General features: G+C 42.9%; 1 protein-coding gene across 2 annotated transcripts in view; it reads left to right on the top strand.

The window, feature by feature from the left end:
* Nucleotides 1–1,652: 1,652 nt before the first annotated feature.
* March6 (membrane associated ring-CH-type finger 6) overlaps nt 1,653–16,386 on the top strand; it is a 62,905-nt gene continuing 48,171 nt past the window's right edge. For both annotated transcript variants that reach the window (XM_005356673.3, XM_013349748.2), the window contains exon 1: nt 1,653–1,882. In XM_005356673.3, coding sequence (XP_005356730.1) covers nt 1,864–1,882 — 19 coding nt within the window. In that variant the 5' untranslated portion in view covers nt 1,653–1,863. The remainder of the gene's footprint in view (nt 1,883–16,386) is intronic.

Raw genomic sequence — 16,386 nt, 5'->3', positions numbered from 1 at the left:
ATCCTTGAAGTTCACATTGAGAGTGCTTTCCTCCTTTTAGCCTAAACATAGTTAAGTTTCAATCATGTCTGGCTAGGTCTGACTGATCTACACAATTTAACGGCACACAGTAGGAGCTAAACAAGTACTGTCTAATTATTTCTTTTTAAAAAAAAATTTATTATGTATAGTGTTCTGCCTGCGTGTATACCTGCAAGCCAGTAGAGGGCACCAGATCTCATTATGGACGGTTGTGAGCCACCATATGGTTGCTGGGAACTGAACTCAGGACCTTTGGAAGCTGAGCCATCTCTCCAGTCCTAACTACTTCTATTTTATCCACAGAAAAGGTACGGAACTGTGCATTGTATTGCTATATGGAAGAGAAACCTGGTGAAAAGTTCCCAAGAGAAACAGGAAATCGAAAGAAAGCCCTCCACTCTACGACCTAACACCATCCATGGTCAAGAGGTTTACACATCTGCCCTGAATACTATTAATAGTGCTTCCTTCAGTAAAACTTTCTCTCCAGAATCCTTCTTCCCATGCTGACAGGCTTGAGCCGGTTTTGTGTTCCTGGTCTCAGTGGGCTCAAAGTATGCTGCCATAGGCCTTACACGAACTGAATGCGTGGGAAGGGTACGGTTGGGAAAGAGCTGCCTTCGAATATAATTTTGCCTTTTTTTTTTTTTGAGTTTTTAGACAATGTCACCTCAGTTCTCAAGGCCAGCCTCTGCAAACAGTATATCTCCATTATTGTGGCAGTAAGTTTGCCACAATACAGTAACACAGAAGGCAAATCAATGACTTCATTTGAGCGTTGCTGCCTTTTTGAAGGGCGCATTTTCATTATTTTAAGCCTTAGTCAGGTGAGGATCGAAAGAAGGGTCTTCCCAATTCCTCTCGCACAGAAAAGGTCTGTGTCTTGAATATTTAGGTTCTGTCGTCTGACTATTTAAGCGTTGAGGTTGGAGAGCCTTCTTTGCTTCTGGTCTGTACTAGCTTATTTACTTAGAGAAAACGCTAAGGATAACGTGAGGAACGCTGGCCAACTGATGCGAGCAGAGCCCAGTTTTCCATCATCCTTTCATTAGCAACTTAGCTCTGGCCAAGTAAGCGTTCCTAATAGGATCGCCACCTAGACCAATTCCCTTCGCGGCCAATTCCGTTTCGGTATTCGGCTGTGAAGCGTCCTTTCCCATCAGTTGCATAAGCCTCCCCAGGAGAGATCTTAATAAATCTGGGTGCTCATCGTTTTCAGGGATGCTTTCGTACGCCTTTTAAACGGAGCGCCGGAGCCACGCTGCTGAGGAACCAAAATGCTTGTTCCAGGGCCCATGCAGCCCGTCCTGGGAGTCACGGTAGAGTACCCCACGCCGGGGGCCTTTGTCCCGTAGCCCGGTTACGGTGCTCGCCCCCAGGGCTCCCGCGCTCCTTTGTCCCGAGACACACGCCGCACGTCCACGGGACGCTGCCTCGGGTTCCATGCCCCAGTGCCGCGCAGCTCTCGCCAATAGGACCGCTCACCTCCTCCTCTCCCGCCGCCATCGCCGCCGCCCGCCGTGAGCGGGCCGAGTTCGCGCGCCGGAAGTGACGCCTGGAGCCCCGGTGCCCCGCCTTTTCCGCCGCGCGCCCCGCCCAGGCCCGTCTCTCTGCCGCGCGCCCCTCCCCCTCCGCGGCGCTCGCTCTCTGTCAGTCGCTGTCTCTCTTCCCGGTCGCCCGCCGTCCGCCTTCGTCTCGCACCTGAGCGCACGCACCTGCCCGGCCCGCGTCCTCTTCCTCCTCCCCTGTCCGCCCCCCTCCCGCCTTCCCCTCCTCGGGCCCGAAGGCTCTGCCGGGTCGCGGGCGCCTCCGCGGCTGCGTCACCGCCGCCCCCCAGACAAGATGGACACCGCCGAGGAAGGTGAGGCGGCGGCGCCCGCGCCCTTGCAGCGGCGCCCGCGCTCCAGTCGGGGCCGGGGCGCTCGCGGCGGACGGCGTCCCCCGGGGGGGCGGTTTGTTCGGCGGGCGCGCGGCTCGAGCCGGTCGTCCCGCGGGCTCGGGTCGGAAGGTGACCCTCTGCGCGGCCCCCCGCCGGTTCTCTCGGCAGACGACCGGGGAGTGTCTGGACTTGGGTGTCCGAGACGCGGGGGTGTCCGGGACGTGGGGTGCCTGAGACACGGAGGTGCCGGGAAGTGGGGTGCCCGAGACGTTGGGGTGCCGGGATCTGAAGGTGCCGGGCACCGGGGCCTCAGTCTCCGCCAACCCCGCCGACCGCAGAGGAGGGGGCGGCGGTGCGGAGGCCGGGGGCGTTTTCCCCTCCCCTCCCCCACTGGTTTTTTTTTTCCTTCTTCTGTGTTCTGGTGTTTGCCGGTTGTCCTGGAGGCCCTACCTCTGTGCCACAGAACTTCTTTGTTGACTTTGAAAGTTCGCGGAAAATACACGGTCAGGTGATGACAGCCGAGGGGACTGAACTGGCCTGACCCCCCTGTTGTAACACCTTGCCCTCGGCTCACCTCACCCCAAAGTGCATCGCCCTGACCCGGGAGAGGCGAGGGCCCAGAGAGACCATTGGAGGGTCGGCGGCTAATGTTTACGTTTCTCTTTTACCGCTTGACACCAGCGAGCCAGGGTCGGTTGGTTTGTGAGCGTGTGTCGTGGATGTGGTTGCTGGGAATGAGCGCAGAACACGAGAGGGACATGAGTGTAGAAAGTAGATGCCGCCCTGACGGTGGCGGGCTGTTTTCAAAGCGCTTTCACGTTTGTAGAGTCGCTGATTGATCAGCGGGTCTGTAGAGGAAATTATCGATCGTGTACTTACTTACCAGTGCGGATACTTACACTTCGTTTTTGTTAGAACGAGTGTCTTTTTCCTGCCTAATGGTTTATTTGGGCAACTTTCAATGCGGTTGAATCGAGCACTGTATTGAAGACATTAGAGTAACAAAAAGTTTCATGTTAATGTGATGAGTTGGTAAAACTTGATTTTTTTTTAAAATAGTCTTTCCTTAATAAAATTGTCTAGTTTACAAAACCTGCTCAGGAGTCTTCCCGACGGCCCGGGAGAGAATGAGTGTGTTAACCTTTCATAGCTGTGGGAATTTCAGCTTATTTTAATAGCTTGTTTAAGGTTCACCAGGTAGTAGGGGACAGTTGCCCCTGTTGTCATTGCTTGTCGCTGTCAGTTCGTTAGGCTACAGTGTGGCTCTTACGTGCAGTGAGTGAAGCTGGTTGCCATTGGAGACCACTTTTGGAAAGACTATAAATGAAACTCCTGAAGATTGACAGTCACCCAGGTTCATCTTGTAAGCGTACATCTCCGTAGATTTCACATCCTTTTAGTTATTATTCGGTGTTTGTCTCCCTATTCGTCCGTTTACCTACACGAGTTGTTTATTCATGTGTCTGGACGGCCATAAGCTGCCGTGTGGGTGTCGGGGCTAGACCCCCGCCCTGTGAGAGCAAGTGCTCTTAAACTGCTGCTCCACCTCTCTTGCTCCGTAAGTTTTGATTAATCTAGTAAGCCTTGAGTATATTACTTGCTTTGTACCGGCATGTTATACGAAATCCTGATTCTTCTCACCTGGGCACTTAGTACTTGTATAGACTTACGGTATGACCATAGTTATTAGTACTCAGAGATTGAGAAACTGAGTGTCTCTGGTGTCATGTAGTGCTTAAGGATACCTTTTTAAATATCGGAATGAAATAGAAGTGATTTTTAAAATTGATTTTTTTTGTTTTTGTTTTTCGAGACACGGTTTCTCTGTGGTTTTGGAGCCTGTCCTGGAACTAGCTCTGTAGACCAGGCTGGTCTCGAACTCACAGATAAAATTGATTTTTGATATCATACTCAAAGTAACTAATACCGAGGAGTCACTGTGTACTTCCCCTTAGTAAACACTGTTATCTTGCCTCTCAATTCTGTCTACATGTTCAGGAAGACAGAAACCTGCCATTGTTCTGGTGAAGAAGGAACTAAGGTTTAGCTTGACTAACTTTGCCAGGTTCACTCAGGTAGAAAACGACAAGAGAAAGATTCACACTCACGTGAGATGTCATACTTAGACATTTATCACCTGTTCTGCAGTGAGATTTCGTTTATATAGGATGAATCAGTAGTATAAGTTAACAAGACCTTACTTTTCAGCTGTTCTGTGTAACTACTATTCGTGAAAGTTAATTTTGATATTTTATTTATTTATTTGTATGTATGTGGCGGTCAGAGGACAACCAATGGGAGTCAATTTTCTCCTTCCACCAAGTGGGTTCCAGGAGTTGAACATCAGGTCACTTCAGCTGATGAGCCATCTCTCCAGGCACATGAAAGTGAAATTAGTAGTTCTCATGTCCACTTTTGTAAAGTTTCAAGTTGCAAGTCTTTTTGAAATGTTGACAATTTAAATTTGACTTGAAATAGCTGGCAGGTAGTTTATGACAAAGTGAAGGTGGCAGAAGCTTGTGGACAGCGGTTTACCTGCTTAGTTACTGCAGGGGATTTATTTTAAAAGGATTTATTTTTGGTTAAAGATTTATTATTTATTATTAAGGGTGTTTTGACTGCATGCATGTATATGTGTGTACACCACATGTATGCTGTGCCATAGAGGCCAGAGGGCATTGGATCTCCTGGAACTGGAGTTTTGAATATCTGTAAGCTTCCCTGTGGGTACTGAGAACTGAACCCAGGTCCTCTGCCAGAAGAGGCAGTTTATTGTTTTTTTTGTGTTTGGAAAGTATGACTTAACAGAGAGCAAATTAAATTTTTTTACTACTTTTATTTATTCATTTACTTATTTAGAGCACACGCGCTCCTGTGTGTGTGTGTGTGTGTGTGTGTGTGTGTGTGTGTGTGTGTTCCCATTTTATGGTGCAATTAATGGTGGTTAGAGGACAATTTGTGGGAGTTGATTCTCTTCCTTCAGTCTCTCCTTCAACCATGTGTGTCCTGTGTACCAAACTCAGGTTGTTAGCTTTAGTAACAGGCACCTTTACCTGGTGAGCCAGCTCCATGACTTCACAAATTGATAGTTTATTATTTATTTATTTATTTTCAAGGTAGGGTTTATCTGTAACTTTGGGGCCTGTCCTGGAACTAGTACTTGTAGATCAGGCTGGCTTCAAACTCAAAGATATCCGCCTGCCTCCGCCTCCTGAGTACTGGGATTAAATGTGTGCACCACCACCGCCTGGCACAAATTGATTATTTAAATATCTATTAGTAAGAATGCATACTATATGAATGGAGAGAGGGCTCAGTCATGAAGAGTGCATACAGGGCTGGAGAGATGGCTTAATAGTTAAGGTCACTAGCTGCTCTTCCTGAGGACTTGAGATCTAGTCCCAGCACCCACATGTCAGCTCACAACTTCAGTTCCAGAGAATTCATTGCTCTTTTCTGACCTCCAAGGGCACCAGGTATGCATTTGGTGAACAGGCAAAATATCTATACAGATTAAGAAAAAAAATTTAAAGTTTGTTCATTTTTATTCTTTCATATTCTTCTAGAGGACCCTAGTTTACTTCCCAGCCCCCTTGTCAGGTGTCTCACAAGTGCCTCTAATGCCAGATTCAAGGGAGCCAACATACTCTCCTGACCTCCAAGGGCAAACCTCCCAACCCTCCTGCCCCTTGTATACCAACATACATAACAGATACACATACACATGAAGAAAAGAATAACTCTTTTTTAAAAATCTGTTAATACTATCTCCTGTTTAAGGAAATGCTAATTTTTATTTTTATTTATTTATTTATTTATTTTTTGGTTTTTCGAGACAGGGTTTCTCTGTGGCTTTGGAGCCTGTCCTGGCACTAGCTCTGTAGACCAGGCTGGTCTCGAACTCACAGAGATCCGCCTGCCGCCTCTGCCTCCCGAGTGCTGGGATTAAAGGTGTGCGCCACCATCGCCCGGCGGAAATGCTAATTTTTAAAAAAACCATTCTATGAAAAATGATTGTGGTGGGTAAATGATCCACCACAGAAACTGGATGTTACTCTTAACAATAGCATGTCGTGTTCTTCTGATAGACCATCTACAATGCTGTAATGCCCGGAATATTTGTATTTGCAGTAAATTGTTTATTTTATAATTTCTTCCTGTTCATAGTAAATGATTCCTTTTTTTTGTTTTGTTTTGTTTTTTTTGAGACAGGGTTTCTCTGTGTAGCCCTGGCTGTCCTGACTAGCTGCGTTGATCAGGCTGGTCTTGAACTCACAGAGTTCTGCCTGCCTCTGCCTTCCAAGTGCTCAGATTAAAGGTGCATGCCACAACCGCCTGACATAATTACCAGATTTTAAAGATTGCTAAAGGATTAAGTATATTGAATTATAAGGATTAAGTATATTGAATTATATTTTTGTCAAATCAGCAAGTTTTCAGTTCATTCACATATTTGGCAGGTGACTCATTATCTGTATATAGTTTGCAGGAGTACAGGTGTGTTACATAAACTACTGGCATCACTTCTTTAAACTTCAGAGCTAGAGGAGAATTAAGCCATCTGTCCTCTTCCTTTTATGGGCCAGGAGTCTAATCCTGCAATGCACTGAGATTTTTAAATTTCAGAAAACCATTTCTATACTGTGCTCAAAGATACATTTTTTTCCTTAAAGGAAAAGTGCTACAGTGTTGTAATAGATGTTGCAATTAAGAACTCATGTCTGAAGCTCTCATAAAAATATTAAGTATTTTGCTACAGATGAATGCTCTTATTTCAGCCCGATGATGAATTTTGTTTTCCATTTTGCTAAATAGCTACTAGTGGACATAACACACATTTTTTTATCTTTTTGTGGGAAACTAAAAGTTTTGTTTTGTGCTTTATGATGAAAAAATATTTGTTTTTCTATGTGTGTATTTATTTGGATCTCTATAGCCCTAGCTGCCCTAGAACTCACTATGTAGACCAGGCTGTGTAGCATGACTAATACAAACCCAGAGACAGATATTGGGGTTCCATCTGAAGGTCAGAAAAACAAAACAGCCAGCCACTGATTCTTACCTCTACCTCAGTCTGAAATGGTGATTCTGCTTCCAAGAATCCTCAGAATGAGATTGTCTTCTCCCCTCATACATTCCTCTCTACGGCTGGGGTTAAAAGCAAGCACCACTACCACCTGGTTTCTATGGCAAACTAGTATGGCTACTGGGATTAAAAGTGTGTGTCAACACTGCCTGGTCTGTAAGGCTGACTAGTGGAGCTGTTTTATTCTCTGATCTTCAGGTAAGCTTTGTTTATTAAAATGCAAATGAAATATCACTACAAGGCTGACTGAGAGTCCCAAGTGCTGGCTGAGATCAGTGGCGTTCACCAGCATGTCTGGCCCTGGAAAATCCTCATTTTTGAAAGTATGAAGATGAACTGTATTGTGACTGATCACACTGTTTAAAATTATGGCAAAAACTTGGAGTGGTTTAAGTTTAGGAGAAAGGCATTAAAAAAGATGGACTGATGTCAGAGTCAGACATATAGATAGCTTCCTTTTTTAGAATGTTTCACCTGTTTCCAGACACGCCTGCTTCATCCTGTCCACAGACCTGTGAACCAAGCATGCGTGCATTCGTCTGGCATGTCTTTGAGTCCAGACAGTTGGAGTATTTGAATTAGGAAGGAAACAAATGGAGAAAGTTCTTTTTTCATAGAGCTTAAATCTAGTTAATTTGGTAGGTGAGGAAGGGAAAACAAGTATCAAATAAACTATGTGGCATGTATAAATAGAAGGTGCCATGTGTTGTTTAGAATAGCAAGCATGAGGGCAGAGCCCACAATTTTGACAGCAGAAGACATAATAGATAGGGCATAGGAGGAATTGTCTCTGCAATGCTTTGTGGGTAGAGTAGGAATAGCCTCTAAGGTACAAGCATGCTCAGAATGTCAGGAAACCACTAGGAAGGCATATTTTTTGGGGGGGTGAATGAGCTTCGGGAGAACAGGTACATCATGAAGACATTTGGGGTGGTTGTCTAGGGGAAGTTCAGAGGGGGCACCAGTGAGGGACTTTCTGTAGCCCTAATAGGAGATAGAGCCTCTAGAAAAGTTCCCTTTAGCTAGAGCGGAGGTGACATGCAAACTTTCTTGGCACTTTGTCACTGGTTACTTTCCCTGTGTAGACTTGTTTGGTACTAGGAGCACACCCCGAATTTCTGGGAGCTAGAATATGACTAACTCATTTTGATCCAAGAAGCAGGGTGTTTGTGGGAAAGGTAATTTTTAAAAAAAGGCAAAACCGATTGCATTGTTTTCAGCTGACCAGGCTTTCCAAAGGATGTCTGCTGCTTGGCTGAGCTGATTGGAATGGTGCCGTGAATGCTGTGCTACCCAGAGGCTATTTCTCAGTTTTCTTTATCCCATTCTTCCATAAGGACGTGAAGAGCACTCATAGTGCGATGGAGAATGAGGTCTTAGAGGGGAATAAGAAGTCATTCACCAGGGAAGCTTCTTGTAAATGTCTGTTGTATTTTAGTGGACCAGGGAAGATTGGATTCAGATAGTGGGAATGGAATGTACTAAAGAAGGTCAGTATAACCCTTAACTCCGTAGTTGATAATGGTTTTAGTTTTCAACTTGTCAACTACCGGGACAGTGCCATAGGCTGTGTGCTAACTGAGCACCATCCTGCCGTACAGAAGCTTTGCATGGAGGTGTTGACGGGTGGTGTCCTCTCCTATGTGTGTTAATGTGGTCTCCATCCCACACTAACACCTACACTGTGACATAACCACCTCTTCAAATCTAGTCATCTCTGCGAGGTTTCTGGTGGGAGGGATAGAGCAAGCATACTCAGTTCCTGAAGGCTCAGACATCAGTGAAGCATTTTCTCTATCTTTTTGTTTGTTTGCTTGTTTTTGTTGTCATTTTACATCCCCCCCCCCCCCCCAGGGAGAGACAAGACAAGTCATTCATACTGAGCACTTTGAGGGCGACGAGTGGGTTGGTCCCCCCACCCCCCCCCCCCCCCGCAGGGTTTCTCTGTGTAGGCCCTGCTGTTCTGGAACTCTGTAGACCAGGCTGGCCTCAAACTCACAAAGATCCACCTGCATCTTCCTTCCAAGTGCTTGGATTAAAGGTGTGCACCACTACAATCTGGTCACATTTCCTCTACTTTTATTTATTATTGCTTAACCCCAGTATTGCAGCCTTTCTGATTTTTCTGACCTTTGTAGTAGTAGGAGTGGCGGGGCTGCATCCCCAGCACCCCGGCCGCCTGCTAGCTTATGCCCGAAATAACAACACACAAACTGTATTCATTTAAACACTGCTTGAGCCGGGCGATGGTGGCGCACGCCTTTAATCCCAGCACTCGGGAGGCAGAGGCAGGCGGATCTCTGTGAGTTTGAGATCAGCCTGGTCTACAGAGCTAGATCCAGGACAGGCTCCAAAGCCACAGAGAAACCCTGTCTCGAAAAAAAAAAAAAATAAACACTGCTTGGCCCATTTCTATTTAGCCTCTTCTAGGCTAATTCTTGCACCTGGACTAGCCCATTTCTAATATATGTGTAGCATTGAGGTGCACTTACTGGGAAGATTCTGGCCTACGTCCATCCTGGGTCGGAGCTTCATCGCTTGTGCCTCAGAGAGCTGAGCTATGGCGTCTTCCCAGGAGAGGGGAGTATGGCGTCTCTGCTCCAGAGAGCAGACCTGTTGAGTCTGAGCTCACTTCCTCTTCCTCCCAGCATTCTGTTCTCTTTACTCCTCCCACCTATGTTTTAACCTCTCAGGGCCAAGCAGTTTCTTTATTGCTTAACCAATGAAATCAACAGATTGATATATGACACTCCCACATCAGACCTTCCTTTGCTTCTGCCACAGGGTGTGTTCTGTAAAGGTGGTCATGGTGTACAACTATTAAGAACTTGATTGTTGTCTTGCACACTGTTACATTTAACTTCATGGTATATAAAGTATATTATACTTTAAAAAGTTAAATTGTATTTCTGACATTCTAAAGTGATGTGATAACATGACCAAACAAGTGTTCCCCTTTGTTCCTGTGTAAGGTCCGAAGTGGGACTGTGGGAAAGTGATCAGTAAACCACCCGCAGTGTAGCAGGAAACAGAAAGCACCCCCTTCCTCTTAAATGCCCACCAGCACCCCTTACTGACAGAACTGGACTGAAAAAGAAAGGGGTGCTGAAGGAGCTTCAGTGTTGTTCAGGGAACTTAGGCTGAGAGTAGCTATTGCTTCTGCTGCTGACTCTTTCCCCTCAAGCTACTGGCAGAATCCCCGCCTAACCTCTTTAACAGGTTGGAGCCCTGTACCTGTAAATTAGCTGTCTCTGCCAGTTGTTCAGACTGGACTTGTACAGTTTCTTTCCTTCATCCTGCTTTCTGAAGTGCTTCTTATAGAAAGAACTTTAACACAGTTTTAGTCTTTAAGAAGGCCAGAAAGTGTACTTTCCAGACTTCCAAGAATAACAGTAAAGGTTATTGTTTTGTAATGATAGTAATCTGAAAAGGTAATACATAGGAATCAGAATATTAATGTTTATTATTTTAAGTGAGGTGAATGTATGTGTTGATTTCTAATGACAGCAATCTGGAAAGGTAATACATACACAAGGAATCAGAATTTTAATGTTTATTACTGTATGTGAGCTAAATGCATGGGAATGTGGAATCAGAGGACAGGTTTGTAGAGTCATTTCTTGTCCTCCAATTTTATGTGGCTTTGGGGGTTGGCCAGGCTTATGCTTCAAATGCAAATGCTATTACCAGCTGAGCTGCTTGTAAGCCTGCTTCCCAATTTAAGTAATAAATAACATTTTCATAGGCAAAGAATTTGAGGATCATAGCCAAGGTTGAGACAGGGTATCATAGGCTTAGGTATGTTGTCCTTAAAGTTTCTATGTGGGCTCATGTCTGTTGCCTCCACTTCCCAAGCGCTAGAATTTTTGTGCTATCATACTTAGCAAAAGTAAATTTTTAAAAATAGAATTTGAGCGGCTAAAGTATTTTATTCTGCTATAATTGTAAAGTAGCAGCCAAAACACTACTTTGAGAAACTTTTGTTTCTCTTTTTTATTGAAAATAGATTTTTAAAAATATAATATATTCTGATTACAGTTTCCCCTTCCCCCAGATCCTTCCCATTCCTCTCCATCTCTCTTCCCATCCAGATCCATACCCTTTCTGTCTCTACTTAGAAAACAAGTGGGTATCTAAGGGATAATAATGAGATAAAACACAAACAAACCAACAGTAGAAAAATAGCCAAAGAAAAAGAATGGAAACACATATAGATGCAGAGACACACTTGTTTGCACACACAGGTATCCCATGAAAACAAGCAAAGGACTTGTAAGGTGAAAAAAAAGAAAAGAAAAAAGAAAAAGTCCCAACACAGCATTATGAGACAATGGCCCTCCAAAGTTGTCGAATTCATTTTGTGTTGGCACTGGTGCCATGGGCCTACCTACCCTGAAGGGTGATTTGTTTCCCCAGGGAGACCCCCTTGGGGGAAAACTTAATTTTTTATTTGCAAGTGGTTATCAGTTGTAGGTTAGGGATGGCGTGTCTGTCTGCTTCTCTCAGCTCTAGGACCCCTTCTGGTTCAGACCCCTGCAGGCCATGTGCACGCTGCCCCAATCTTGGTGAGTTCATGTGTATATCTATCATGCTGTGTGTAGAAGGCCTTGTTTCCTTGGTGTCCTCCATCCCCTCTGGATCTTAGCAAATTATCTTCTAACCAATTATAACGGCACCAATTTTTGCATTTTATTTTTTAGGCTGTGACCTAAAGTTTTTGTTTCTGCTTTGTTTAGTTAATCTACATTTTTCTGTGTACACATATAGTTTTAAATGAACTGTATTCCATATAGTAAAAGTATACAATTTATATAGCTGTGTATAGACTAACTACAAATATCCAGCATAATGTTTTCAGCCATACCTTTTTAATATTTCTCTATTATGTTGAAGCTACAAATTGTGAACATTTTCCTGACAGATAAGAACAATGTATCTCCTCCAGGTAAAACTGTGTGGCTCGTGTTGCTGCTCAGGGTAGCATGTGAGAGTGACAGTGTGTATGTATGCCTTCATCCCCTGCTCCAAACCAGCGAGGAACGAGACCGTTTCCAGTGTAGGACGTGAACAGTAGCGTTTCATGGTCATCAAAATCAGGAAAAGTGAGAAACTCCCAGATCGGAGGAAACCCTAGGAGACATGACTACTAAGTATATATGGAGTGAGTGTACAGGAAAAGAGCATTAGGTAAAGACTAAAGGATTCTGAATCAACGATGGACTTCAATGATAATGTGTCAGTTTTGGGTTATTAAATTAAAGAAGGTGTAACAAATCCTAATAAGAAATTAATAATAGATACTACATGCTGAATTTTCTACAGTCTCATAATTTTTGTAAGTCTGACTGTTCTTAAAATAGTCTATTAGTAATACTAGTAAATTCTGAAATCATCACATTTATCATTAACAGAAGAACTGAGAGCTCTTCAGATCATCTTACATAAAATAATTTTAAAGAAAAAACAGGACTGGAGAAATGGCTCACTCAGTAGGTAAAGTACTTGATATGTAACTGTGTGGATAAATGGAGCTAGTGGAAAAGACACTTGACTAAAATTTTATATTTTTAGCAATAAAGAGCGATGGTCAACTCTTGCATTAGAAGGTTTATACTTCATTAACTGGTAAAGAATTCTTAATTGCTGGTGGGAAACTGAAACTTTAGAATCCCTTTAGTGTTTTTCCTACTTGAGACCTTGCCTGTCCTTGTTTTTATACAATAAGAGTGACTTAAGGAAACAAATGGGTAGATCCAGTTCTGGTGTGTGTCAGTGTCAGGTTAATGAACTTGTGTCTAGGCTGAGTCACCCTCCATCTAGTGCTTCTGCACTGTTTATGCTGCCCACCCATTCCTCATTATTACCCAAGTTATCACATCAGCTGTGATGCTATCACATGTGCAAAGATCTCTCACTTAATCATTATTGATGCTTGTGGATGATTGCCTGTTCCCTTTTATTGTTGCTTAGCCTTTCCTGTTATCCTGTGTGTGTGAGTGCACTTCTATTGATTTGTGCATGTAAGAAAGGCTAGTGTATGTGGGGCACTCACTGTTCTTAGTACTTGTTTGCTGTGGGTAAAGAGAAAGTTTTGTTTGTGAGTTTTGTTTACTCCACCTCCTTTTTCTCCTAATGCTCTCTTGACAGAAATGTTATATACTTTGTGGTAGTCACTAAGGTCTTTCAAGTATTCTCACTATTGAGATTGAGAAGCTTCTATTGTCAAATCTTAAATTTACTATTTTTTCCAGTAAATGTTTTTGTTTTTTGCTTATTTTATTCAAAAATTTACACTGGGTTTTTTTTTTAATCTTCTATGTCTCTGAAAACTTGATCTTTTATGTCTTTCAAATGTGTTTGTTATTGCTGATGGAATCATTTTTTTTTCCTTTTTTCTTTTTCTTTTTTCTCTGAGACAGGGTTTCTCTGTGTAACTTTGGAGCCTGTCCTGGCACTCTCTCTGTAGACTAGGCTGGCTTCAAACTCACAGAAATCTGCCTGCCTCAGTCTCCCAAGTGCTTGTATTAAAGTACCCGGCCAGAATCATTTTTATGATGGCTGCGATGTTAACATGTATTGGTTGTGTTTTTTTCATTTAGGCTGGGGTTTTACTTATGCCTAGCATGAGTGATTTTTTAGTTGGATTGTAGATATTTTTGGTTGGGTGTAGCCTCAGGTTCTTATTAAAATGTTTGGGGGTTTGTTTTAAACAGGTCTTTTTTTATGATGTGTGGGTAGAAGAGGCACTGTCTCATTACCACCAGCTGGAAGTGAAAGTTCCTTCCTCCCCCTTTGATCCCTTTTGATGTTAGTCTTGGGTGCTTTGTTTTTGTTGTTGCTCTTTAGGATATCCTGATCCCTGGTAGGCCCTCCCGATACCCACAGGGTGGAGAAAAGTGGTTCCTTATTTGTGAAAGCTGTAGTCACAAGAAGTCTTTTTCTTTTTTTTTTTTTTTTAATCTTGGTGGGTTGTATACTTGTTAGGTGGTTGGTGTTTTGTGGGCTTTCATTGGCAGAGGGAGGGCTAGGATCACATTCTTTGTCATGTGGCATTTGTTTTGGGTGCAGTGGTAGAAGTTGAATTAGACTGTTGACTTTTGGGAATGTTGAGGCAAATACTATTTAAGTTTTCTCTTTCTTCCCCTGATGGAACTATTGCAAATACAATTTATCCAGTGCAGTGCTTGTTATGCTAAAAAGATAAAAAGATGGGTCAGTGAAAATGAGAAAATTATTAGCATGAATTTTCTTGTATGAATTAAGTTTAACCACATACTAGAGCCTTCTTACAGTGTCCTATGACCACAAATATTATTTATAGTCTGCTTTTTTATTGTTTCTATAAACAGTTAATAATTATGTGTAGGATTTCTTTGTATTTCCTCTGTCTTAGAGTATATTCTATGAGGGATGTATGAATATATTGCTGGCTTTAATTTTTTAATTAAGATTTATTCATTTTATTTTGGTGTATGTGCTTGAATAATTGTGTACCTGTGTGTGCCAGTACCCACAGAAGTGTCAGGTGCCCTTGAACTGGAGTTAAGAGTTGTGAGCTGTCTTTACAAGAATAGCAAATGCTTTTAGCCTCTGCATTCTCTCCAGCCCTTGCTGGTTGGTCTGTCTGTCTGTATTTCCCTCCCTCCCTTCTTTTCTTATTTATTTTTTTTAGAGCTGTATCTGTTTATTATTTTTTGTGTATCTGTGGGCATGGGTGTGACTCACAGTGGAGGTCAAAGGACAACTTTGTGGAGTCTGTTCTTTTTTACATTTACATGGGGGTACATCTGGCTTGCATAGCAAGTACTTTAACTTGCTGAACCATCTCACCGGCTCCATATTGCTATCTTAAAGTGTCTTAATTTTTTTGTGATTAGTTATGATATATTCTTGAGTTTATTAATTTGTGTTTTTATTTAGGAATTGCTTATTTCCCATTTTGATATAACTTTGTTTGATAATTATAAAGTGATTTCCACGATTCTGAAACAAAATGGATGAGCAGTCTACAAGTACCTTACTTTTTCTCTCATAGAATTAGTCTAACTATAGGAGGCCTTAATAATTTTATGTATGTTTGTTTGGAAAGGATCATTACTTTTATCTGACCATCCCACCTTCTTCAAAGAGCCAAAAAATGTTATCAGAACAATTGCTAATGAACAGCGGCTCTTAAAAGCAAAGGTGCGTGTTGTTCACACACAAGCACTGCAGTGCCTGTGCTGAGGTCAGAGGATAGTGCTCAGGAGTTGATTTTTCCTTCACTCCACCGTATTGAGACTAATTTCTGCTGTTGTGCTGTGTACTCCGGGCTAGGTAGTCTGTGAGCTTTCAGGCAGTTCTCTCGCCTCCACTGCCTATCTTGCTATACAGGTGCTAGGATTGCAGATGCAGGTGACTGCATGCAGCTTTTACTGAGTTCCTAAGGCCACAATCAGCTGTCAGACTTGTGTGAGTCATGCTGTTACCTGCTGAGCTGTCACCTTGGCCCTGCCTGGCTCTCAAACTTTTAAGGTTTTAACACAATGTTTATACTCTTAAAGACCTTGGAAGAACTTTGTTACATAAGAAAATAAATTGGGGGCTGGAGAGATGGCCCAGTGGTTAAGAGCATTGCCTGCTCTTCCAAAGGTCCTGAGTTCAGTTCCCAGCAACCACATGGTGGCTCACAACATCTGTAATGAGGTCTGGTGCCCTCTTCTGGCCTTCAGGCATACACACAGACAAAATATTGTATACATAATAAATATATTTTAAAAAGAAAATAAAATGGGACCATTTTTAATTTTACTTAAATACCATATTCATTATGATAATGCAATACTATTTTTCATAAAACTCTATCTTCCAAATCCCCCAAATTGAGGAGAAGAGTGGGTATACTTTATATTACAATTTTTTTTGAGATGTCCCTTTATGTAGCCCTGATTGTCTTCAAGTGAGATCTGCCTGCCTCTGCCTCCTAAGTGCTAGAATTAAAGGAGGGTACCACCATTTCCAGTTTATATTTACATTTGTCTTTAATTGTAATAAATAGTTAATAGAACAACAGGTGGATTTAAAAATATCTGTGGTAGCATCCAATATATTGTATCATGTGCCCTCTACAAACACCACTGTAAGCTGGATGTGGTGTTTTATGTCTATTATCCAAGCATTTGGAGACTGTCACAGGAGAGCACTGAGTTTAGGTTCAGTCTGGGCTACAGATTAAGATCCTGTTTTAACATATAGGCATCCTCCTGAATATTAACCTTCATCAGGCGATGAAAGGAGACAGAGACCCACATTGGAGCACCGGACAGAAATCTCAAGGTCCAAATCAGGAGCAGAAGGAGGGGGAGCACGAGCAAGGAACTCAGGACCGCGAGGGGTACACCCACACACTGAGACAATGGGT

Source organism: Microtus ochrogaster, chromosome 19 (assembly GCF_000317375.1).
Source record: "Microtus ochrogaster isolate Prairie Vole_2 chromosome 19, MicOch1.0, whole genome shotgun sequence".
NCBI lineage: Eukaryota > Metazoa > Chordata > Mammalia > Rodentia > Cricetidae > Microtus > Microtus ochrogaster.
Note: the sequence above shows the minus strand (reverse complement) of the source record. Positions and strands in the feature narration are given on the sequence as shown.